Source organism: Macaca fascicularis, chromosome 9 (assembly GCF_037993035.2).
Source record: "Macaca fascicularis isolate 582-1 chromosome 9, T2T-MFA8v1.1".
Taxonomy (NCBI): domain Eukaryota; kingdom Metazoa; phylum Chordata; class Mammalia; order Primates; family Cercopithecidae; genus Macaca; species Macaca fascicularis.
Window position 1 is genome coordinate 603,565 of NC_088383.1, and position 24,385 is coordinate 627,949.

Sequence of the window (24,385 nt, forward strand, 5' to 3'; positions counted from 1 at the left end):
TGAAAGATTTTTAAATGTGTTTTTCCTTTGTGTTAGGTATATGTCTCGAGTCCACGGTATGCATCCTAAAGAGACCACCCGTCAGCTGAGCTTAGCTGTGAAAGATGGTCTTATTGTCGAAACTCTAACAGTGGGCTGCAAAGGTTCAAAAGCTGGTATTGAACAAGAAGGATATTGGTTGCCAGGAGATGAGATTGTAAGTACATTTTGTTTGATAAACATAGAGATGTGAACTTTTAGCTTTTAAACATTATTTAGATATAACCTATAGAAAATCATCTTCAGAAGTTTAATATTTCATTTTAACATTTTTATCAACATTAAGGCTCTACATTGGTAATATGGTTACTTTCCTTACTAATTATTTAGGAGATGACTTGCTTTTACAAAGAACCTACTTCTCTATATATTACCTTGAATCTAAAAAATAAAGCAAACCAAAGCTCTTTTGATGTACCCACACTTCATGGCATTCCTGTTTTCTTCAATAAATATTAGCAAAAAATTTTTCCATGCCAGATAATATTGATGCCATCTACACAGATAGAAGGAGATGAACTGTCTTCCTAGGGAAACAGTCTCGGTTCAGGTGGGATGAAGGCAGGCTTCAGTAGGGATTTTGTGGCAGAGTACAGGTTCCAAACGTTAAGTTCCCCTGGCCAGTGCCTACATTGACTAATGACAATTGCAGGTTTTGTGTACTGGAACAGAAATCAAACAGGAAAGACAGAACATTAATTCTCTTTACATTTTTACCTAGTTCTCACTTTGACTCCTCTTTTAAATGTTGATATTTTAATCTTCTAATTCCTTCCATTATGTACCTTTAAACTGAGAGGCACATCTTGAAGTACATTTTTTTCTTATGTAAAGATTGATTTCATGTGTAATATTTCTATCTTCTTACCTTATTTTATTTTGCTATTTCTAATACCTTGATTAAAAATGTCTTAATTTTTACAAGGGAACATCGTTTAAGATGATAGGTTTCAAATGTAGCAGCTGTGGCCAGGTGGCTCATGCTATAGTCCTCGCACTTGGAAGGCTAAAGCAGGAGGGTCACTTGAGCTCAGGAGTTACACACCAGCCTGGGCAACATAGTCCCCATCTCTACAAAAAATAAAATAAAATAAAATAAAATAGAATAAAATAAAATACACAACCCCATCTCTACCAAAAAAAATTAAAAATTAGCTGGATGTGGTGTCACATGCCTGTAGTACCAGATGCCCAGGAGGCTGAGTTGGGAGGATCACTTGAGCCCAGGAGTTTAGGACTGCAGTGAGCTATGGTCATGCCACTACTGTACTGTAGCCTGGGCGGCAGACCAAGACCCTGTCTCTTAAAAAGAAAAAAAAATCTATCTGTAGATATAGATAGACATACCCCTTTCAACCTCTTTCAAAAATCTATCTCTTTTTATAGACTTACTTTTTGAAAGGGATAGATTTAGTAATTGAATACTTTGAGAGTGTTTTATCATAAATTCTCTAAAATCTAAAATTATAAAAATGACATAGAATCTTATAATTGGTTCTTTGTGGAAAAATCTTCCAAAAAGTTTGAGTTTATTTTCTTTTCTGGCTCTACAGCAGATGAGCCAACAAACATACTAACGTGTGAAGCCTGACAGCAGTAAACTAACTAGCACAGTGCCTGTGGGGAGGTGGTTTACAGCAACAGCTCTGATAAGTTATGAACTTAGAAAAGCTGTTCACTTTTTTAACTTTGTTTTTGTCAATTTAATCTGCACCTTCAAAGCTTCAGGAAAGAAAATTCACATTTTCCAGCAACAGAAAACATGGAAGAAAAAATCTTTACTTTCACTGGTGTAATTTCATTTGTGCACTGGAAGTATTCTTGAAAAGTTAAGTGGAAATCTTTATATAAGAACAGTTTTTCTATTGAGTTTCCTTACAGAAAAGTAAAGCTTTGCTGCCAGTGAAGAAACTTAGGGTGCCAAAACATAATAAAAATAATGTCAAGTGGTATCAATCTGTTGCCTCAGGTATTTAAAGGAAGGCCATTAATTGTTGATACCTTATTATATACTCAGAATAATCCAGATAATGTAAAATTTCTAATCTTAAAACACTTAGGAATTTATAGACAGTATAGAAGACTATACTGATAATTTCCAAGATTTGTATAGTAATTAACTAACAGTAAGTGCAACTTAATCTATAGGATTTTGGTTTATGGATCATGTGTACATTTTTTCATAAAAGCAATTTTATTTCTCTTTCCTGTTTAGATTGGTACTTTTCCATATGCTTTCTTCCTCCCCAAGTTGAACTTTTTTTGTTTAATTCAACAAGTCGTTAATGAGCACGTTATATTTTTACCACTATATTAGGTCCTATGTTCTAATTTTTATTTTTATATGTTGTTCTTGCATATATTTATAGAATCATCCTTTTTTCTTCTGTCTAGATGAAATATTACATGTAAACCAAACATATAGTATGCAGGTTTAATTCTGGTTCTTTCTCACAAACATCTTTATTCTAAATATGGCTGTATAATTTAAGCACAACTGAATATATCAAAATTGTGCCTGGTTTATAAAATATGTAAATATTTAAAATTCAGAGGTAATGTAGTTTATTAGAAAGAGGTAAGATCTCATATGTCACAAACAAACAGGGGTTTCAGATCCAATTCAAGCCTTTATTTAGTTATGCAACCTTGAGGAAATTTCTTAGCTTCTGATCCTCAGCCCTCAGCCGTCATATGGGCATATTAAGATCTATTTCATTTGATTGTTTGAAGGATTAAAGGAGATTATCTACATAAATTATATAACCAGGTACTCAAAGCAGGTATTTGACCAATGAATAAATATGCTTACAACAAAAAAATGCCTGTGTGTAATATAGTAAAAGCACATTAGTTTCCTACTAATCATACGAAAATTCTAAATAGGGTCTTTTTACTTTTCAACCTGTATTCTCAAACACAAGACTTGTAAAGAGGTTTTCCATGAGAACACTGGATCTTTATTTAAAGTGTAACTCTAAAATAATGAGACAAATTATATGTGTATTTTGTTACCTTGGCTGGGGTCCCACTTGGCTGCTCAGCAGCTGTCCATGTGCCACAGTTATCATGCCCTGATGACACTCTAGGAGGACATGTAATTGTTTCCCACTAGGCACAGCACATGCATCTTGTCCTGACCAGCTTTGTGTACTTTTTTTAATGTATGGCCAGTGCGTGGAGGCCATTGCAGATTGGGGTGCCAGATGTGAACTGTGCAATTTAGGAAGCCCCATCCACATCACAGACATTGTGTATTTGCCTATTTATTGAACAGTGCATTTGTTCTAATAAACGAACATACAACAAGAGTGTCTTGTAGAAGGGCCATCTTTTCTAGTTTACACTTGGTGTTCTGTGCGCTAATGATTGTCCTGCATGCCAGCGTTTGAGTCTGGGGCCCATGCTTTATAGTTTTACCACCTTGTATATAGGATGAATCACCTTGATGTCTCTAAAAACTTAAGTTTTTAAATTGAAAGATGTATGTTGTTATTTATCCATCAAGAAAGGAACACGACAAGTAGATGTATATGACCTTAGGAAGGGAAGGCGTAGGATGTTTTTGGTTATCTATTTTTAAACCTTTAAGTCAAAGTTACAAATGTTCTTAACTTAGGCAGTTCTGTTATTTTTTAAATGGGTGGTAAAGCTCTTTTTTTTCCTTTTGTTATCTCTAAAAATTGCTGTAAACTCAGGTGGGGAAAAGGTGTATTTATCTTGATAAGTCCCACAAGTTATATCTCCTGAGATACTTTGTATCAGCAAGGAGTCTGGACTCTTGTCTCCAATTCCACAATTCTGTTGATAAAGAGAAGGTAGACAAAAGTGTAGTTTTCTCTATGCTGCCTATTATTGATGGAATTTAAAAGTCAGAGTTTGTTGATGTTACATTTTTATTTCACCTCTGCTACTTTTTTCAATGCTTATTTTTAAAAATTGGAAACAATTGAGAAATATGCATATATTGAACAAGATTATTTTTATCAAATCTAGCACTCATGTAACAAAAGCCTAACTATAATATGTCAGGATATAGTTATAAATAATCCAAGTGCAAGCCTGTATATCTAAGGCCAAGATAGTGACCTCATGGTGCTGAGATTCCTTCTTCTAGACTGCAGTTAATTTAGGCATTTTGGGATGCTGATCTCAGTCACCGTTTGCAACCCTCCACATAAGTGATCATTCATTTGGAGAAACTGGTAAAATTAGGTAATAGATAAGCATCTTCATGGTAATGTTTTAAATAATGACCACATGAAATGTTAGAATGAAAAAGTAATTATTTAAAGCATGTCCACTCCCAATTTTAAACGGTTTGCTCAAATATTAGTCAAGCAAACAGAAGTATATGTACCGAGGAGCCAGGTGTGATGGCACACACCTGTAGTCCCAGCTACTTGGGAGGCTGTGGCAGGAAGATTGCTTGAGCACAAGAGTTTGAGTCTAGCCTGGGCAGCATAGCAAGACTTGTCTCTTAAGAAAGTAAATGCATAAAAAAGTGTGTGTGCCAACTAGTTTTTAAAATGACAAACTACACTCTTGTAAATTTTCTATGGACATCTCACACTTTCAGATTGGTCTGTCATTACCATTTACTCATAGGGTCCACATAATTCATTTAAAGGTATTTTCATAAGCTTTTAAAATTATATTGGAAAAAGACTGTAAGACCAGGGCACTGAGTGAAATTTTGTGATATGTGGTCATTCAATGTTTTGTTATTTCAAGACTTTTTTCTTTTGCTTGTTTAAAAGAAATGCTGTATGTCCTTGTAGGCTCATAGCTTACTTCATCTGCTTGCTCTAGAGAAAGACACGTGAATGGCTACACTAAACCCATATTTCTTCACAGTATTTCACCACCTTTATTTGTAAAATGTGAGAAGTGTGTTTCTTGGACAGAATTTTACCATTTGCTGAGCTAAGTTACATTTGGTATTTAGTAGCTTTCTGTGATAAATATAACTTAATATCTTACAAATTACACTCTTAATAAGATACTCATAAAGATGAGAAGGTCTTAGCAAAGTCTTAATAGAGTAAGGCAGGTCACCTTAAATTATGAATCATTTGCAGATAAAGCATATCAAATATGTTATTTGAAATTGAGGCAGTGTTAATTTTGTGACTTCCAACTTTATATACAGCCCTCAGCACAAAGCTAGGATATTATTTGACAGATGCTTTTGATCTCACATTTAATAATTTAGTCAGAAGTGTTGAGGATGACTTAAAAATATTAAAAAGTGATGTTTGCTGTAAAACTACTTCTCCCTTTACTTAGCTGCCATATTTGGTCTCACAGTTTCATTTCCTTGTCATAGTTAATGCCAGGACAAAACCAATGTATGAGTTTAGGAACCACAGCTGACACTTTTGGTTAAAGTCCTTCTGCCAGTTTGTGTTGCTGCTTGTGACTCGAGCAGCTGCACACACAACTCCGGTGTTGCTTCTGTGTCCTGCTTCTATTTGAGAACCTTCTTTTCACATGCTCCAGTTGGTACTGCCTGTGAGCAGGATCTCATACTACTTTTAAATAGGCCTGGGGGGCATCTTTTTTTTTTTTTTTTTTTTTTTTTGAGAGAGGGTCTCCCTTTGTCACCCAGGCTGGAGTGCAGTGGCACAGTCACGGTTCACTACAGCCTTGACCTCCTGGCCTCAAGCAATCCTCCTGCCTCAGCCTCCAAAGTAGCTGGGACTACAGGCATGTGCTACCACACTCAGCTAATTTTTTCATTTTTTTGTAGAGACAGGGTCTTGCTATGTTGCCTAGGATGGTCTCGAACTCCTGGCTTCGAGTGATCCTTCTGCCTCAGTGACCCAAAGTGCTGGGATTGCAGGCATGAGCCACCATGCCTATATCTTTTTAAATGAAAAGGTAGAATTCTATATCTTTTGCTTTTTCTCATTTAAGGCTTTTGACACATATTTTAAAACATAATTAATGAAAATACATATTATCTGGCTTCTTAAAGAGATTAACCTATTATGTTGGGGATAAACAAACTTAAATCTTAATTTACAGAGGGCCAAGATAGACACTTCTTTTCTGTCATCATCTGTTCTTCCCACCTCAAAATGCCCAGTCTAAAAAAAGTTTCGGGTTATATTTCTCTTGAAATTTAGCTTAGCTCACATCTTTTAGATAAGAGATAGGATTGGAATTTATGGCTTTATTCTTCGGAACTACCACCATAAGCAGCCATGGCAAGCAGGGGCTCCCTTGCATTGTTCTTGAGAAAAATACTAAGTGAGGCTGTATTCAAACTGAGCCTGACTCCCCCAACCCCTGCAACCCTTTTATATATATATGGCATATTACAGTAAGAATTCCTTTTTAAAGTTTTAGGTCTTTATCTTTTTCTTGATATAATTACAGTTATAATAGTTGTCGTAAATTAATCATATGTTTTAAGTGCCCTTAGTGCCAAATTTGATACCCTTTGGATACTGTTGATTTATTTAATATGAAATATACCTTTTGTTAATTTTTATGGATAGGTGTATATGTTTATGAGGTGTGAAATATAACTTATTCTGTTACTTACTTGCAGAACCACATATTTCTTCCAAATGTCCATTCCCTATCTTAGTTACAAAAATATAATCATTTACCAAGTTAAGTATTGGTGATTATTAGAAATCATTTATACTGTGGTTCTATGTGCATTTAAACTATAATATACTTAGAAATTATTCTTGCTTTGGTAAAAGAATTTCCTTCTTATTCAATAGGGTTTTTTGGGTCATGCTGTCTTATTATACTCTTTTAGGTTTATTATGATTGTGTGTGTATATGTTTCTTTTTCTTTTTCCTTCTGTCTAAATTCTGTTGCATTGAGCAACGTTGTAATATTTTTATTTTAAATATAAGTAATATTTAAAATTACTGGAAATATGTAACCATCAGATTCTTATCTCCTAATCTCCTAATGATTAACAGAATTTGTTAATTAAGCTAAACCTAGAATTGTAGAGAATTATTTTTACATTGCATCTACATTAAAATGCTATCTCAAACACACATACTTGGTTGTGTAATATTTATCTACTCAGTAGAAAGAGGAAATTACTTTAAAAATTGCTTTTGGATTATTGATGAGAGTGGATTATACTTTAGAACACTTTATTCGAACAGTTCTTCCACATATCTCCCTTCTGACTTGACTGAGCAACTCTTTCTGTGCTTCGGTTTGGTCTCTAAACCAGAGTTAATATTTCTTGCTCTGTCTAGCATATAGAAGCGTTGTGGGCTGGGCGCAGTAGCTCACACCTGTAATCCTAGCACTTTGGGTGGATTGCCCAAGCTCAGGAGTTTGAGATCAGCCTGGGCAACATGACGAAATCCTGTCTGTACTACAAACACAAAAAATTATCTGGGTGTGGTGGCGCATGCCTGTAATTCCAGCTACTCGGGAAGCTGAGACTCGAGAATTCCTGGAACCCGGGAGGCAGAGGTTGCAGTGAGCCACGATTTCGCCATTGCACTCCAGCCTGGACGACAGAGTGAAATTCTGTCTTAAAAAAAAAAAAAAAAGGTGTGAAATACAGATGTAATAATGAATTTTAAAATGCCTAGCAAAGAAATGTGCACATATATATATATAATTATAAGCATGTTATATCATTTTGTGACTTGGTCAGTTCTTGTTCTGTGCACTGAGTAGATAATAATAATAAGAACACTTCCTGGGTGCTCACATGTGCCAGGCACTCCTGTAAGGACTGTCTGTGTATTAACTCATTTGATTCATAGAAAAACCGTGTAGACTGGGTACTATCATTTTGTTAATTATACAGATAGAAAATGACACACAGAGAAGATAAGCATTCTGCCCGAGATTATACAACTGCGAATGCCAGGGCCAGGATTTGAACCAATCTAGCTCTAGAGTCTTAACCAAATGCTATATGAATGACAGAGGCTTAGATCAATAGGCTACTGTTAGAGGTGGATTTTTCTACTAGATTCTGAGGACAGCCTGGATAAATTTCATGTTCTGGTGAGGTGTTGACTTGACCACACTCATATTCATCATTTCCGATTTTTAAAGAATCCAGTGTGATCCAGTTTTAATAAGACATGCATTCATGTCTTGTGCAAGTTTATAATGGCGCAGAATTTATTAGCAAAATATTTTTCTAATATCATTATGGTTTTCATGGTACATTGGGGAGAGATTTTCTCTATGTCCATTTGTAGCTTTTGTGTTGGTTAGTTGAAAAGTTTCCTCTACAACTAGTAATGACTCTTTATGTTTGCATGCTTCTGTCTTTTCATTATTGATTAGCACATTGATAGATTATCAGTATCATCTGTAAAATAGTACACATCATATAGGAAACAATGAACAGTCTGACCCTGTGTGAAATCCCTTTAGCCCTGTGTATTGCCTGACATTTAGCAAAGTTAAGTGTGAGACCAAGATTATTTTGTTTTATTTTGAAAGGCCTACAGTATGCAGCCTTTCTCCAGGACAGCAGCCCCAAGCAAGGCGAACTAATTTTGCACTATGTTATTTTACTGTAATTCTGCTTTATTTTTTGTATTATATTTCTCTTTTACCTTAGGCTAGCTTAGTTAACTCTTGCTAGATTCGTTTGGTAAAACCATACTATTTTAAATGGCTTCTAGTTTTGAATTTTGTGCTGGTAGGTTTGCTATTTAAAAGCTTTCATGTTTTGAATTGGCATTTCACATATGCTGTTACTCAGGCTATCTCTAGAGTAGCTGATGACATCTGGGGGAATCCAGTGAAAATGTAAACCTAGGGTTTTTGACATACATGTCTGAGTGCTAGTCAAAAAGCATTATGTAAAGGATTTCTATTTACCAAAAGACAAATTGTAGGCAGCCTGTCCTGTAATGAACATGCCTGTATGATTCATACCTCAGGAAAATATTTCCTGTGTTCAGAGTCTAATAACTTTTGAACTTGATTTTGCATGTTTTGCATATTCTGAACAGCTATTGCCATGATTAAAAGAATGGACAGCACTGCTGTCCCAGCCCATACTTTCTGTCTGAGAATGGAGCTGGTTATATGCCATCGTATAAACATGTCCAGATGTTTCTCTTTTACTTCATTTGAGTTACGCTTTCATTTCTATAATTGGTTATGAAAAACTAGGTCAAGAATTAAACACCCTATCAAAGAAAGACCCATTTTTATCTTCATTTCATGGGTGGATGGGGAAAGAGTAGGGATGCAAAGAGGTAAAGGTAATGTGGAGAGGCCAGAGGTATGCACAGGAATTACACTCTTGCTTCCTTTTGTTAATTAACCTAGTAAGTACTAGAATATTTTGCCCAGCACATGAAGATGAATTAATGTAAAAAATTCAAGTAATGAAAGATGGCAATTTCTCTTTTTAATATTGAGTCAAATATAAGCCACCAAAATCCCTTAGGATGTTTTTAAAACAGCTGAGTGTGAAGAAAATATCCTGAAATATTTTGTCCTAAATTTGGAAAGAGTACTGTTAATTAAAAGTAGAATATCTTATTTCCACCAAAACCTAATTTGTCAATGATTTTTAACATAATAATTGATAAATTGAAATAGCTAAAATGCAGCTTACATATGAGCCCATCTCAAATGGATACACCAAGGATGACGGTTTTAATACAGCCAAGCACCATACACATATATTGTTGTCGGTGTGATGCCATTGTGCCCAACTTTGTGGAGTACATTATTTCCTGCCATGTGCAATCAGGGTTTTGTGTAAAAATCAGTATTTTAAGATTCCAGCCCAACTGAAATTACCCTACCAAAGGAAGTTTGTGGAGTGTATACATCTGTAGCAAATAACTAAAAATGGTCTTTGTCTTTTTCTTTATTACTTTGGTCAACACAGACTGCCAATTTCTTAATAAAAAGCAAACCAGAAAGTTTACATTTCTGCAGGATTTACTACTGCACTCTAGCCATGACTCTGGATGTGGGTTGGAAGACATGAATTTTTGGACATTCATGTACCTCTTCTCTTTCGAAGGACTGGGTAGTCCTTCGTATCTGGCACTCAGACATGGTCAAGCAGTAACACGTTTGAACCTAGTGTCCAAAGAAGTTGCTGCTTATGGAGTGAGTGCTGCATGGAAGCCCATTTATTGGGGGAGTATTGACATCAGAGAAAACAGTAAAGCTGTTCCACCTTGGAAACAGTATTGATAACAATTTATAGAAATAAAATTGATGGTGGAACCCAAATTTGGAATGTCACGGTCCCTACTGGAAGTGGCCCTGTTTATACTAACTGTGGACTTTACCCTTGTTCATTCGGTTACCACATCTACAAATAAAGTTGAAAATTAACCCATCACTCTTAGCATAAATATATTTTAAGAAAAGCTAAGAGTAATATTTATAAATAATGAATTCTAAATTAAGAGAACTTCTAACACTCTTGTTGTGTATATTTAAAGGGTATTAGCTGTACAAAAAAAAAGATGTCAAAAATAAGAATATGTTGAAGAATGCCTGTGTGCCTGCAGTCGTGTTCTTTTATTTCTAGGAATAGCCCCAGTCAGGAAACAAGCCTACTTCCTTTTTGTTTTCTGTGGTAATCTCCTTTGGATAATGTGATTAAACCTTTAGTTTCACAGTTTCAATTTATTTTTCTAAATTCAACAGCTCTGAAAATCTGACATCCTGTCAGAACACGGACATTCTGATTAATGGTTATTTTCAATAAAACATCCAGTGCCACAGATGAGAAGATAAGAATAGTGAGCATCACCACCTATTACTATTCTCTCTGTTCCCACGGTGTGTCAAGGACTGTTATATACATATATTTAAAGCAGAGCAAAACAAAGGTTTGTTTATTTGAAATACAAAGCTATAGGTTGGTTTGGGATTCTCAGTTTACTAAAGAAATTATTCCTTAGATTATATTTCAAAATGAAAGATAATATTAGAACTGGAGTTGGCTTTGGACTTATTTCATTTTGGACTGGTTTTGCTATCAGATTATCTTAAGATATTTCTGAATATTACCACTGTTTAGGAAAGATTTTAAAATTTAAAGCAGCAACTTTCTAGGTATTTTCCCTCTTGTTTTAACACAGTAAATGTCTTTAAATTGTTTATGATGCCTAACTGCTGATGGACATTTAGTTTCAATTTTGTTCTTAGTCATTGCAGATATTGACAAAATGTCATACAAAACTATTTTGTATTTTTTGTAGGACTGGGAAACAGAAAATCATGACTGGTATTGTTTTGAATGCCATTTGCCTGGAGAGGTGTTGATATGTGACCTGTGTTTTCGTGTGTATCATTCCAAGTGTTTGTCTGATGAGTTCAGGCTTAGAGACAGCAGTAGTCCCTGGCAGTGCCCAGTTTGCAGGGTGAGTACCTATGAGCTTTCCTGTGCTGGTTAGAGGGTTGGAATTATTTCATAATAGCTTCAAAAAGATATCCCAGGTGGTCTTGCCAGGTGAATGGATAAAGGACTGGAGGGTGGGGGTTATCTAATGAAATGATGATACTCATAAATGGACATCACAGAACACATATACCATATTTCAGGGTGTGGATTTAGAAAGTTTTAATCATGTAAAAATATATCGTCTCCCCTTCCCTGACCTGCCTCTGGCTTATGTGACTACTTTAATGGATGGCCTTTGGACATCAGAAATACGAAAGCTACTAACATCTGTTCAATAACTACTTTGTAATAAACTGTACAATTTATGGTATTCAGGAAACAGTTAGCAAAAGGCAGGTTGTTGGGGGCATTCTTTAGCTATTTCCCATTTTATATCCATGTAATGTTGCCTTTATTTTTGTCATGAGTTTGTTTTTTTTTTTTTTTTTTTGCTTATATTTTACTTGGAGGGTGGAGGGATGAGACATCGTGTATAAAGAATTCTAATTATTTTTTTAAAGTAAAATGAAATTGCCCTGTAGGTAAACTAGGTACTTTCCACAATTACTTTTATTCATTGATCCCACTGAGGAATATACATACTGTGATTGTTAGTTGCAGAATGTGGTATGTATGTGTATACGAGTGATATGTGGTGACTGAATATTACATATGGCATTGATGGTAATAAGGAATTATTTGATTGCAACCTCTATTATTTTATACTTAACTATTAAAATACTTATTTGAAACCATGCACATTGTCAGGATTACTCATGATGATTTCCAGTTTGTGAATATGCTTTATAATAACTTGTGTAATTTAAATATTTCTTTGCTTTTTCAAAAAACATTTTTTCACAGTATTTTCCCTCTTTGGCATCAGTCAAAAATTTCCTACTAGCATGATGAGCAAACCACAGTATATGTTCTAGTCTTCTAACTGTGGCTTTGTATTGCCTAAGTGTACTTAACGTTGCTATGTACATATTCAACAGGCAGTTGGGAGAGCATTTTAAAAAATGTTTAATGATGACTTGCCACTCAAATGCCTAAGTGCCAAATAAGTAATGTCAGTTCCCTAAGTCTGAGTAAATCAGTGTCAATATGTAGACCTTCTCTCTGAAGTCCACAAGAATGTCTGTAAGAAATTAGTGTAAGTGGTGCTCTGAGTTTCACAATTTTGAGCAAAGGAGCTGTATTAATATTCATATTTTATTCTCTTGTGGATTTGGATTGTACATTTTAAAAGCAAATATACATCTTCTGTTTTCTGGTAAAAGTTTACCCTAGGGGAAGTAAAAAATTAATGAGATTTAAAAAAAGAGGCAATGTTACTGGTCAAATGGGGATCCTAATGTGGACGCAGGAATTGGAAATACAGCTCTGAGGAGTATGTCTGTGTCTCTACAGCCGTTGCTCTTTTGTATTTAATATTCTTATTTTCGTAGTAAATAGCTTAAACGAAAATACTGGGACTTCTAAGGGCAGGTTAAGCTTCTTTGTAGATATTTTATATTTTTTATGGTAAGAATGGGAATTGAACAATTATTATCCCCTTGCAGAAAATGTTTAATATTTCTTCCGTCAGAAAGTGTTTAATACTTCTTCCGTCAGAAAGTGTTTAATACTTCTTCCGTCAGAAAGTGTTTAATACTTCTTCCGTCAGAAAGTGTTTAGTACTTCTTCCGTCAGAAAGTGTTTAGTACTTCTTCCGTCAGAAAGTGTTTAGTACTTCTTCCGTCAGAAAGTGTTTAGTACTTCTTCCGTCAGAAAGTGTTTAGTACTTCTTCCGTCAGAAAGTGTTTAGTACTTCTTCCGTCAGAAAGTGTTTAGTACTTCTTCCGTCAGAAAGTGTTTAGTACTTCTTCCGTCAGAAAGTGTTTAGTACTTCTTCCGTCAGAAAGTGTTTAGTACTTCTTCCGTCAGAAAGTGTTTAGTACTTCTTCCGTCAGAAAGTGTTTAGTACTTCTTCCGTCAGAAAGTGTTTAGTACTTCTTCCGTCAGAAAGTGTTTAGTACTTCTTCCGTCAGAAAGTGTTTAGTACTTCTTCCGTCAGAAAGTGTTTAATACTTCTTCCGTCAGAACTCATTATCACGTTGTCTGATTCCGTGCTGTGTTTCCTTTATTTATTTATTTATTTTTGAGACGGGGTCTCTCTCTGTCTCCCAGGCCGGGGCGCAGTGGCGCGATCTCGGCTCAGTGCAACCTCCACTTCCTGGGTTCAAGCGATTCTTCTGCCTCGGCCTCCTGAGTACCTGGGATTACAGGCACGTGCCACCATGCCTGGCTAATTTTTGAATTTTTGAATTTTTAGTAGAGACGGCGTTTTGCCATGTTGGCCAGGCTGGTCTTGAACTCCTGACCTCAAGTGATCCGCCCACCTTGGCCTCCCAAATTGCTGAGATTACTGTTGTAAGCCATCGTGCCCGGCCTGGGTTTCCTCTACTCTTTGCTGATTAGATGAAATTTTTACAGTGTTACTGGCTTACACAGAAACATGATTACCCTATTCTGTTCTGTTCTTCTCCTTTCTTGCCTTTGTCAATCTAGATATTTTTATACTGCTATATAATTGTGCTTACTGAAATGATGCTGTCAATAGAAAATCTTGAATATTTCATTCATTTTATGGTCTGTGAGCTACTCCCTGCTAAGGCTCAAAAAGCCTGTTTTCCAGGGTGAGGATGGAGAGTTTTATCTTGAGCTTTAAATTTTCCAAAGAAATAATTAATTCGTTTTAGATCCATTCTATTGTTTTATGGTATTCAAGTAAAAGATAAGTGCTAACAATTCCTTTCCTTTGAGAAGGGGTAATAATAATCTCGAAATTGTAATGGAATTTTTAATATCTTTAAGGTGAAGTTATTGGTTGATTTGTTTTAAATTTTAAATAAAGTGTCAAAACTTTGAGTAAAGCCGTTTTTAATAATCTAAGAAGAGAGTGACCAGATTTAAGTAATCATGGACTAAGAGAACTTAGAGTCTATAGACAGAAACTCAAGAACTGTGGTTCCGAATCAGAATAACTTTCTGCTGTGGGTTTTTTTTTTTTTTTTTGGAAATAATATGGATTAATTAGATATGTTGATAAAGAATGTTGAAGATAAGGTGCCATAGCCAAATTTTCATATGGTAAAAATAATAAATGGAAGCTAACCATTACTATCTAAAACTGACAATGAAAAGAAGCCCTTTTCTAACAGTTTGCAGTGATTGGAATACTCTTCACTCTTACATTCCTGTCTCTCCCTTACAGTGTTGAAAGCGCCACTGAGAACGGGTGTTCTGTCTTCTAGCTGTCACCTGTGTTACCAGATTTAATTCAGCTCAAGCAGCTTTATCTTATGTATCTATTTCTGAAATGTTTTAACAGGACAGTAATAGGCATTTTTCTCAAAAATAGTTTTGTGACTTTCCGTAATAAGTCTCTAGAATCTTATAACCCTGAGAATAGTTCTTCGGAATGTCTGCCTTTCTAAAAAATAAACTTTTGCTTTATGGACACAGTAGATTATTATTGAAAAGTAGCTTATTAATATCAGATTAGGTTTTACTTTGAGAAAGATTTAAATACTGTCTAGTTTCACACTTTTACTGAGATCTCTCTCATTAAGTTTTAGAAAAGAGATTTTAATTTTTTCTATAAAAATTCAAATAATTTAGAATAGGATAAGAAAAACAAAATTCCCAGAAACCGTATTCCATAGTAGGTAATATTCTCACAGACTTCTTCCTGTGTTTGTGTGTCATTTTGTTTGTATCTGTATCCACATGACTTTACGTACATTACTGGATGTGGCTAGTGTGTGTGTACTCGACAGTATCCCAGAATGACCTTTTTTTGGCACCTGTTACCAGTATCCCAGAATGACCTTTTTTTGGCACCTGTTACGATTTGAGAGGGCATGCTGTAACTTACCTGACCAGTTCCCCATGCAGCAGGCGTTCATGATTTCTACTGTTCTGTATGGAAACGCCCGTCAAATGTCAAAGGTGGCATGCAAATGCTATCCTGGAAATCATGCCCCCTTTCCAACTTCTGAGCAGGAGTCTTCTCATTATTATTTATTTCTGAATGAAACTGAAGTTTATATTTTGTTTTCTTTTATTTGAATTTTATTTTCCTGAAATAGCCACGAATTTTCCAGGAAAAAAAATGAGAAAAGCATACTATTTTGTGAAACTTGATTTTAAGATTTTGTTTACAAAAAAGAAATACCTTTAAAACACAATATAGTCCATTGCATTTTTTTAAGATAGAAAATTATATACATTTATGTAATGCTGCCTGAACACCTTTGGTAGGATAAGTTTATTAACATGGGATTTTTAGGTTTAAAGGATAGTGTACACGTTTAAATTTTTGATAAAATCACTAGCTTGTTATTCAGAATATTATACCCATGTACATCAACAGCACATGAAACTACTTTTCAATTTTTTATTGCGTATTTGATAAGATGAATTTTTTTATTTTTTATTTTTATTTTTTAGGCAGGGTCTTGTTCTGTCACCCAGGTTGGAGTGCGGTGGCACGGTCATGGCTCACTGCACCCTCAACCTCCTGGGCTCAAGCCAGCCTCCCGCCTCAGCTTCCGAGTAGCTAGGACTATAGGTGCACACCACTATGTATGGCTCATTTTTAATTTTTTTCCGGAGACAGGGTCTCGCTGTGTTGCCCAGGCTGGTCTTGAACTCCAGAGTTCAAGCAATCCTCCTGCCTTGGCCTCCCGAAGTGCTGGGATTACAGGCATGTGCCACCACACTGGCTGTCTCATTTTAATTTTGCTTCATTTTCATATATATAGTTCCCATATTACAAAGTCATTGTATACTTTGAAGGCATGGTTAGAGACAGACATGTGCTTGGACGTGTGTGTGTGTCCGTGTGCTCCATGCTTGCTGGATTGCAAGCCTGCTGGTGAAAATCATGATACTGTAAGTGATGGGCAAGGCAGTCTGTCATAAGAAGCCCTGGGCAGCCAGCCTGCTGGGCTGGCAGACTGCCTCACGGAGCAGGGCTGTGCGAGAGCCTCTGGTGGTGGGAAGGGTCTCTGTGCTGTGCGGTGTGAGCCGCTGACCTTGTGTCTCTGTGGAGCCCTTGAATGTGACTTGCAGACCGAAGAACTGGACTTCAGTTTGCCACGTGTGGCTTGTAGCTACCATATTAGATAGTGCAGTTTTGGAACATGCATGTTCTCAATGCCTATACCACTCCAACGGAAGCATCTTTAGGTATAAAATATCGACCTCTTGAGAGGCGCCTAGCATTTGTCTCCCCATCATGCCAGAGTTACAACTTGGAGAGTTCTTAAAGAAGCACACAACTACTTGACTCCCCACCCTTCCTCTCCCTTGTATACACAGCAGGTTCTATAGCAAACACTGCCCTGCACAGATTAGTGGCTATCACATCTGATAGTGTTGCTTTTGCTCAAATGCCTCACAAAAAGTCAGCAAATTAGCTTTTTAAAAAACTGTATAGCAAAACAAAGTGTAGATTTTTTTCCCAAAATAATTGGCACTGTTTAGGTTAAGAATTTGGAGACATGGTTTGAAAGTGGGCCCCTATTTCTTCCTCTTTAATATACGCATGTTTCTTACATAAATGAATTTTGATTTCATAACATAGAGGAGTTGTAGATTCATGTTATTTCCCCTATTTAAATTCAGATAAATGCAGTTTTCATATGTGGACTAAATGTATCATTCAGAAATAGAATTTAGGGCTTTAAATTTTGTATGATGTGCTTTTACAGTAAGTGAGTTACAGAGAAAGTGAGTAAATGGGAAAATCACAGTGAGCTACCTGTTTTCTTTTCCATACTTGGCCCGCTGAAATGGAATACCGCTCCACTGAAATCCCTTCAAGGACTTTTGTCTTGGAATTTTACAATTGCTTTGTAATGTTAAATTTTTATATTACTATTCTTTATATCATCTAACAAACTTTGGTGTACATCCCACTTTGAAATAAAAGGATCAAATGAAGTCAGAAAAGACAAGTCAAGGTAATACAGAGGGGACATATTATTCCCGTGTGTCTTTAAAAACTGGAAAAGACTCATCCCCTACAAATGTTTCCGAAGGCATTTTTCTCTGTTTAAGGATCACAAGTTTTAAATTTTATGTTAATGTAGGGTGAATCAAAATCAGCCCACTTAACAAAATGTAGAAACACAAGAAAATGCAGATGAGGAAATAAAGAAGAATCTATGTGGAATAATTTTATTACTAATTTCAAAATACTTTGGTTCTACATCTAATCCAAAAAGTCCTCCCAAATTTGCAGCACTTGATTCTCTGACTCATGTTCTTGACCATTAGGCACTTACTGAGATCCAACGAAGAGAGCTATTTGGTAGTACTTCCACATTAGTAGGAACTATTCCTAAAATTTATTTGCTCCTGCCCTTTTAAAAATACTCAGAATGATATGTGTTTTGCAGGACAGTTAATATTTTAAAAATAGACTCATAGAAGTCTATAGAAAGCATTTAAAATTAAATTTTAACTTGGAATGTTAAGCCTCATGTACTTTTTAAAACTCCCCATTGGGAGTTCACCTAGAGCTTTATCAGTTGGGTGCGCACTGGCATGCCAGTGTTGACTTAGGTCTAGGTAGGTTATGTTTGAGGCATTTGTACTATAACTTTTTGTTGTTGAGATGGTTAAAGAAAAAAAATCATGATGAAATCTCTGTTGAAATTAGAGAAATTTGTTTCTGAATATAGTTTTCACGCCTTTGGGTATGTAGGCAGTACAGTCTTTTTAAATTCCAAAAGTAAAGAAAATACACATATAATGTTTAGAATGAAAAATGGGATCAAATGCTGAATGAAAATACTTTGAACATAAATTCCTTATTATGTATCTATGAAGCTCTAACTGCTCTTGCTTTCTGATAAACCATCTTTTAGTGTGGGAAATTTATTAATATTTTCACCCCAAATGTAAGTACCTTTACACCTTCAAGATACATATTAACAAATCTAGAATGGAGATTTGATTTTTAAATAAGTAGAAATCGAAGCCATTGTTTTCTTAAATAGTAGACATAGTATTGAAAAACAACTAATGAACATCAATCAAATATTTTTACAATTTTTAAGACAACTGGGTCTTATAATTTTATACTAACAAAAGTAGAAAGTTAATTTTAGAAAGATTGTGTCTGAGCCAGGCACTTTGACAAGGCAGATTTGCAGTTCACCACAAGCTTAATTGGAGGAAAAAATAATGGGAACAATGATAAAGCCAGAGGATTTAAAAATTGGATCTATAATATAAAACTGTAAAATCTTATGTATTGTTATCGAATCTGGGCCCAAACAAGAAGAAAAAAAGCTCACATAATTTTCCATGTTACCTTCCTGGGGTGAATTTAACGGTGGTTATGATCAGAAAGGATATGACTGTGAAATGTTTTGAATGTTGGTGTATTTGGCCTTTGTGATATATCTTTTGGTGGTTTCTTTAGAATCCTATTTGAAGTTTATCTTTTAACTCTGAGGGATTGAGAAGGTGATACTGGGCTGGTTCCTACATTAGGATGCTTACAACTTAATGTAGATTAAATAGAAGCTCACTCAGTGTTTCCAAAGTTGATGAACTGAAAATATTTACAAAGTACACACAGTTTCCTTGTGTTACCTCTGCAGTGCAGAAGGGATGAGAGGGAATGGGAAAGTAGGTAGTACTTACATTGACTGGATGTCAGCCCCATTAATCAAAGAACAAGTAATATTCATGCCTCGACCTGAAGACGGAGACATTTAACTTATTTTCTGAAAAGAATGGAAAGATTTATTCCGCTGAGGAATGCATTCTGCCTCTGCCGTTCAGTCTTGTTCTTCCTTTAGAGACTAGTGTTATGTAGAAGGGGAAAGGAACAAGTAGATACAAAACCTGTGTTCCATAAAATTTTTCTCACTTCCCTTTCCTATTTCTAAGTGGTATAGCACACCACCGAGGGGTAAAGTTACCAGAAAAAGTGCATTAATATTGAATGATAAAATTTCTGATACGCATAGCACCCTTGGCTCTGTAGATAAATGCTATTTTAGCAGTTTGTGTGTGTGTGTGAACCTGTGGGCATAGTGGATTTAGAAATACTACATGTTTTTCTGTCGCAGTTTGTTTTGTAGACTATATTTGAGAGATGCTTTCATAGTTACTAAGTCAGCCCAGTAGTAGACTGGCTGCTACGAAGCTGCTCATATCATGTGAACTCTTGATCTTAATGAAAATTTACCTTCCATTAGAGAAGAAAGAGTTGGCCTTGTAAAAATTAATAAATATAGATACAGCCACAGTGGTATTCAGTGGCATTTTGTAAATCTGGATGAACAATTCTTGTGCGTCAGTGATTCTACAGGACTAACTTATTGACTAGGGAGTGGCCCGTGACTGGAGTCTTCTTTGCCAGGATGCTCTAATAATCTACCTTGAGACATTCTTAGTAGCTTGAATTCTCTTGAGGTCCTACTTTTACCTATAATACGGCATATTTGTGATAGCTTAGAGGAGGTTTTTAAACTTGAATTCTTACAAGTTAAAAAAACTGCTCTCAAGCTCAAGTGCAAATACCTGTTGGGACAGTCTGTGTGGGAGAGTTAGGGTGCGGCTCTATGGAATCCTGCGTAGTTCAGTGTGATTCGTTCCAGAGGAGAAGTGGGTAGGTCAAGTTTTCTACCATTAACACCAGCAATTGGTGTGATGTACTGTTCTTCTGGTCTAATAGGTAGGTGATTTCAGTGTGTCAGTACTGGGAGTGAAAAAACTGAGCAGGAGTATATTTTTAGAAAATAGTTTTAGAAAATGATTTTCATTGATGGGCTACTTGAGTCTTAGTGGTTTGAAGGGAGAAGGGGCAGGATAGGGTAACTCATCACCACTTACGCTAGACCAGCTTCACTTTTAAAGTCTCAATTATTGGGGCTTCTTAAAAATTCTGTGTTATTTCCTTTATATTCCATTGTTGCAAGTGGGTCTAGAGGATATTGCAGAGTGTCTTGACTTCTGTAACAACATAGAATCAAAATAAATTAAAAAACAGCTCCTAGATCTCCTCTATAATTCTGATTGCAGAACACAAAAGAACCAAAATAAATTTTATCTAAGAGAATTTTATCTAAGAGGATTTATTTTGATTCTTTTGTGTTCTGCGATTAGAATTATAGAGGAGATTGAGGAGCTGTTTAATCCCTAAGATGATACAGGTAATTTATATGTAGATTAGTATTTCTACAAATAAGATCTAGAGGCCACTTGTACAGGAATCACCTCGTGTGCTTGTTTAAAACACAGCCTCCCACCGGGCGCGGTGGCTCACGCCTGTAATCCCAACACTTTGGGAGGCCGAAGCGGGCGGACCACGAGGTCAGGAGTTCAAGACCAGCCTGGCCAATGTGGCAAAACTCCATCTCTACTAAAAATACAAAAATTAGCCAGGCGTCGTGGCACCTGCCTATAGTCCCAGCTACTCAGGAGGCTGAAGCAGAAAAATCGCTTGAACCCTGGAGGCGGAGGTTTGCTGTGAGCTGAGATCGCACCACTGCACTCTAGCCTGGGTGACAGAGTGAGACTCTGTCTCCAAAAAAAAAAAAAAAAAAAAAAAAAAAAACAGCCTCCAGGGTTCCACCCCAGACAGGCTCTGGTGATAAGGCTCAGGAATCTACATTTCCAGTCAGTACTGTAGGTGGCTATGCTCACTAATATTTCAGTGAGCTCTTGGTGACATTATTCTTGATTGTTAGAAGTCAGCAATTGATATTTCAGTGTCCTCTGGCAATGAAATGATTCATACATCAGAAATAAAATGATTTATGTTGGTCAGAATATGCTGACACAGACTTGGGTGTAACTGCTTCCCATTTTAGATGGGTCCTCATATTCTTGAGTTTAACTGCATGGAACAGTTTCTCTAGTAGGCAATGAACACAGTAATGAGTGTCACCAGTTCAATTCAACTGATACGTATTGAACATTTACTGTGTGCCAGGTCCTATGCATGGCTGTTGCAAAAGAACGCTGAAATTGACATTATGGGCCCTGCTTTCACAAAACTTAGTCAACCTCTAGGGGTCAGCCTGTGTTTTTGTACTGCCTGTGAGCTAAGAATGGCTTTTATGTTTTTAGATTGTTGAAGAAAAATGACAAGAGAAATAATTTTGGCCGGGCGCGGTGGCTCAAGCCTGTAATCCCAGCACTTTGGGAGGCCGAGACGGGCGGATCACGAGGTCAGGAGATCGAGACCATCCTGGCTAACCCGGTGAAACCCCGTCTCTACTAAAAAATACAAAAAACTAGCCGGGCGAGGTGGCGGGCGCCTGTAGTCCCAGCTACTCGGGAGGCTGAGGCAGGAGAATGGCGGGAACCCGGGAGGCGGAGCTTGCAGTGAGCTGAGATCCGGCCTCTGCACTCCAGCCTGGGCGACAGAGCGAGACTCCGTCTCAAACAAACAAACAAACAAAACAAAACAAAAAAAAAAAGAGAAATAATTTGTGATGTGAAAATTATAAAAAATTCAAATTTTAGTATCCAAAAGTTTTCTCTGAACACAGCCACACTCGTGATGTGTGCATTACTCATGATTGCTTTGTCACTACAACAGCAGAACTAAGTAGTCAAGACAGAGACCAACCACATGGTCGCAAAGCCTAAAATATTTGCTCTATGGCCCTTTCCATAAAATGTTTCCTGACTTTTGGTCTAGTTTGCTGTGGAAAGAATATTCTGGATATTGGGAATGCCCAAGGAAGGTTGAAGCCCTTGTCTCGTTTAATCACAGACGTGGGGACTTGGCTGAGGTGAACTCTAGCTGCATAGATAAGTATGTCTGAAAAAAGAAGTCTGGATTTCCAATTTTGCACTTCTTTCCTGCTTTTGGATACTCAGTGAACCGAAATGACCAAGATCTCCACAGGTTCATTTTCTGCCAAAATAGGTTTCTATGACTGAAAAACTGTATCTCTATAAAGAACTGAAAATTCTGTACTAATAAAGGTATTTAGTCCTGAATGCTCCTTTAAGTAATGATCCTTGGGCATCATTATCAATAGTCAGCTATGGATAAACTTTGACAAGATCAGGAGTGGCCAATAGTGTCTTCCAGGCAGAAACACCGAAGGGCACCAAGTGTGTCTGTTACTTGATTCATGCTTTGTCTGTTTTCTACCTAGAGGCATCTGGTTCAGTGTAGCCTGGGGCTTAAGAATCCCTTGTTCAAGATGTTCACATTTTCTGTTATTTTTTTCTTAAAGGAGGGCAGCCTCAACATGTACTTTAGTTCTTCCATAAACATCTACAGCACTGCTTCAGATCTGTGATTACTGTCACTTTTAAGTAGTTACAACAACTTTGCCATGCCATAGAATGTTTCTTTCTTGATTACTTGTCAAAGTTAACCACAGTCACTCCCACATGCCAGCAGGTGATGTGAACTCTGGATTCTGACCTGAACCCTGTTACAGGGAGGCCTTGGTTGAAGAATCCTCAGGCCTGCAAATTGAGAATAGGAATAATTCTTCAAAGCCTGAGAAAGATTTGGATCCGAAATAATCTGTACATATTATAAAGCATTGTTTTAATGTTTTTCTGACCTTGTTGTCAAGAGCTATCTGCTTAGTTTACTTCAGAAGCTACCTCTTTCTTAGTTGTAGCTTTTTCTCAAGTCATTGACAATGTTTTGGTCTGGCTGACAGGCGCCAGCTGAAGCCCTTCAGTGTGAACGCCACAGAAAGCAGCTCCACAGCTTGTTACCTTAAAAACCCCGAGAAATCTCCTTGGACAGCCCTGGGACAGAGTGTGCAATGTCCTGTTGATTTCTTTTGTGAAATGCCAAGTCTCTAAATTATAACTAGAAAGTCTTGGAAAGAAAACCCTCAAGTTTATCAAATGTGAAAGCATCTTACAGCAAATGTTTTGTTCCTACAAATCACTGGGAGGGATTTTGGTTCTGTCGAGAGTCCTCTTGTTTGTTTGTGTCAGTTCACCGAGAAAGCGCCTCAGCCTGTGAATCTGGGAGCAGTTTCTGTCAGCCTCTGTGGCCTTCCCTGGGGTGGTGTGAGGCCCATCACAGAGCAGTGCTTGAGAAGGGCTTCATGGTGTCTGGAATAGGATTCCTCATTTATCACCGAAAAGGTGGGTGGGCAACAAGTAAATAAAAGGAACATAGAAGCTTTCAACAAAATAATCTCCTTTGACTGTGAAATTCCTTTTAGTCAGTCCTTCTATACAGCCCAAATCATTGAAGTTTCTAACTATAATAACTGAAAAAATAAAAAACCCAAATACTTAAAACATAACCCCCATAGCACCCTTAGCGTATAAATGAGAGAAGTATTCCTCTTTGTGCGATTGAGTAGATTGAGACTGTCCTAGAGCTGGTAAGTTAGGATTCAAAATAAAAACTCAGGTTAACCTCCAGATCCCTTTAAAAGAGCATGTGAAGACACACCACTTGACATCTCAGAAGACCAGCACAGGTTACAATCAGGGCTGCTGCACCAGTGTGTGCTTGTCCGTGTTTCTGTGGCGCGGTCTCTCAGGCAGTTGGGGCAGCGCTCTTAATCACACCTCTCGGAAACCCCTGGGGGCTTTCAGGACTATGAATGCGTAGACCCCATCCTGCAACCAGTTGTATCAGAATTTCCGGGGGTGGCACCTAAGACATTGGTGGGGTTTTTTCCTTTGAGGTAAAATCACATATACACTGACATGCACAAGTCTTAGGTGCCATTCGAAGAATAGACAGGCGTGCACTGGTGCAACCCAAGTCCCATCAAGCTACGGGGAAGCTCGCTCTTGTCCTGGGCCAGTAGATCCCCACTCCCACGACCCCTCCTCAGACAACCATTGTTCTGCTTATTTTCCATGAGGGGTAAGTTTGGCCTGTTCTAGAACTTTATAGAAGTAGATATTGATGTTTCTTAAAGGCTTCCCAGGTGGTTCTACTGTAA

At 36.9% G+C, this 24,385-nt stretch overlaps 1 protein-coding gene across 32 annotated transcripts in view; it reads left to right on the top strand.

Annotated features, from left to right (window-relative positions):
* ZMYND11 (zinc finger MYND-type containing 11) overlaps positions 1–24,385 on the top strand; it is a 117,531-nt gene that overhangs the window by 72,915 nt on the left and 20,231 nt on the right. For 21 of the 32 annotated variants that reach the window (XM_005564467.5, XM_005564469.5, XM_005564470.5 and 18 more), the window contains 2 exons: positions 37–196; positions 11,239–11,400. In XM_005564467.5, coding sequence (XP_005564524.1) covers positions 37–196; positions 11,239–11,400 — 322 coding nt within the window. The remainder of the gene's footprint in view (positions 1–36; positions 197–11,238; positions 11,401–24,385) is intronic. The other 11 variants (XM_045399464.3, XM_065520204.2, XM_065520207.2 and 8 more) reach the window with 1 other exon arrangement.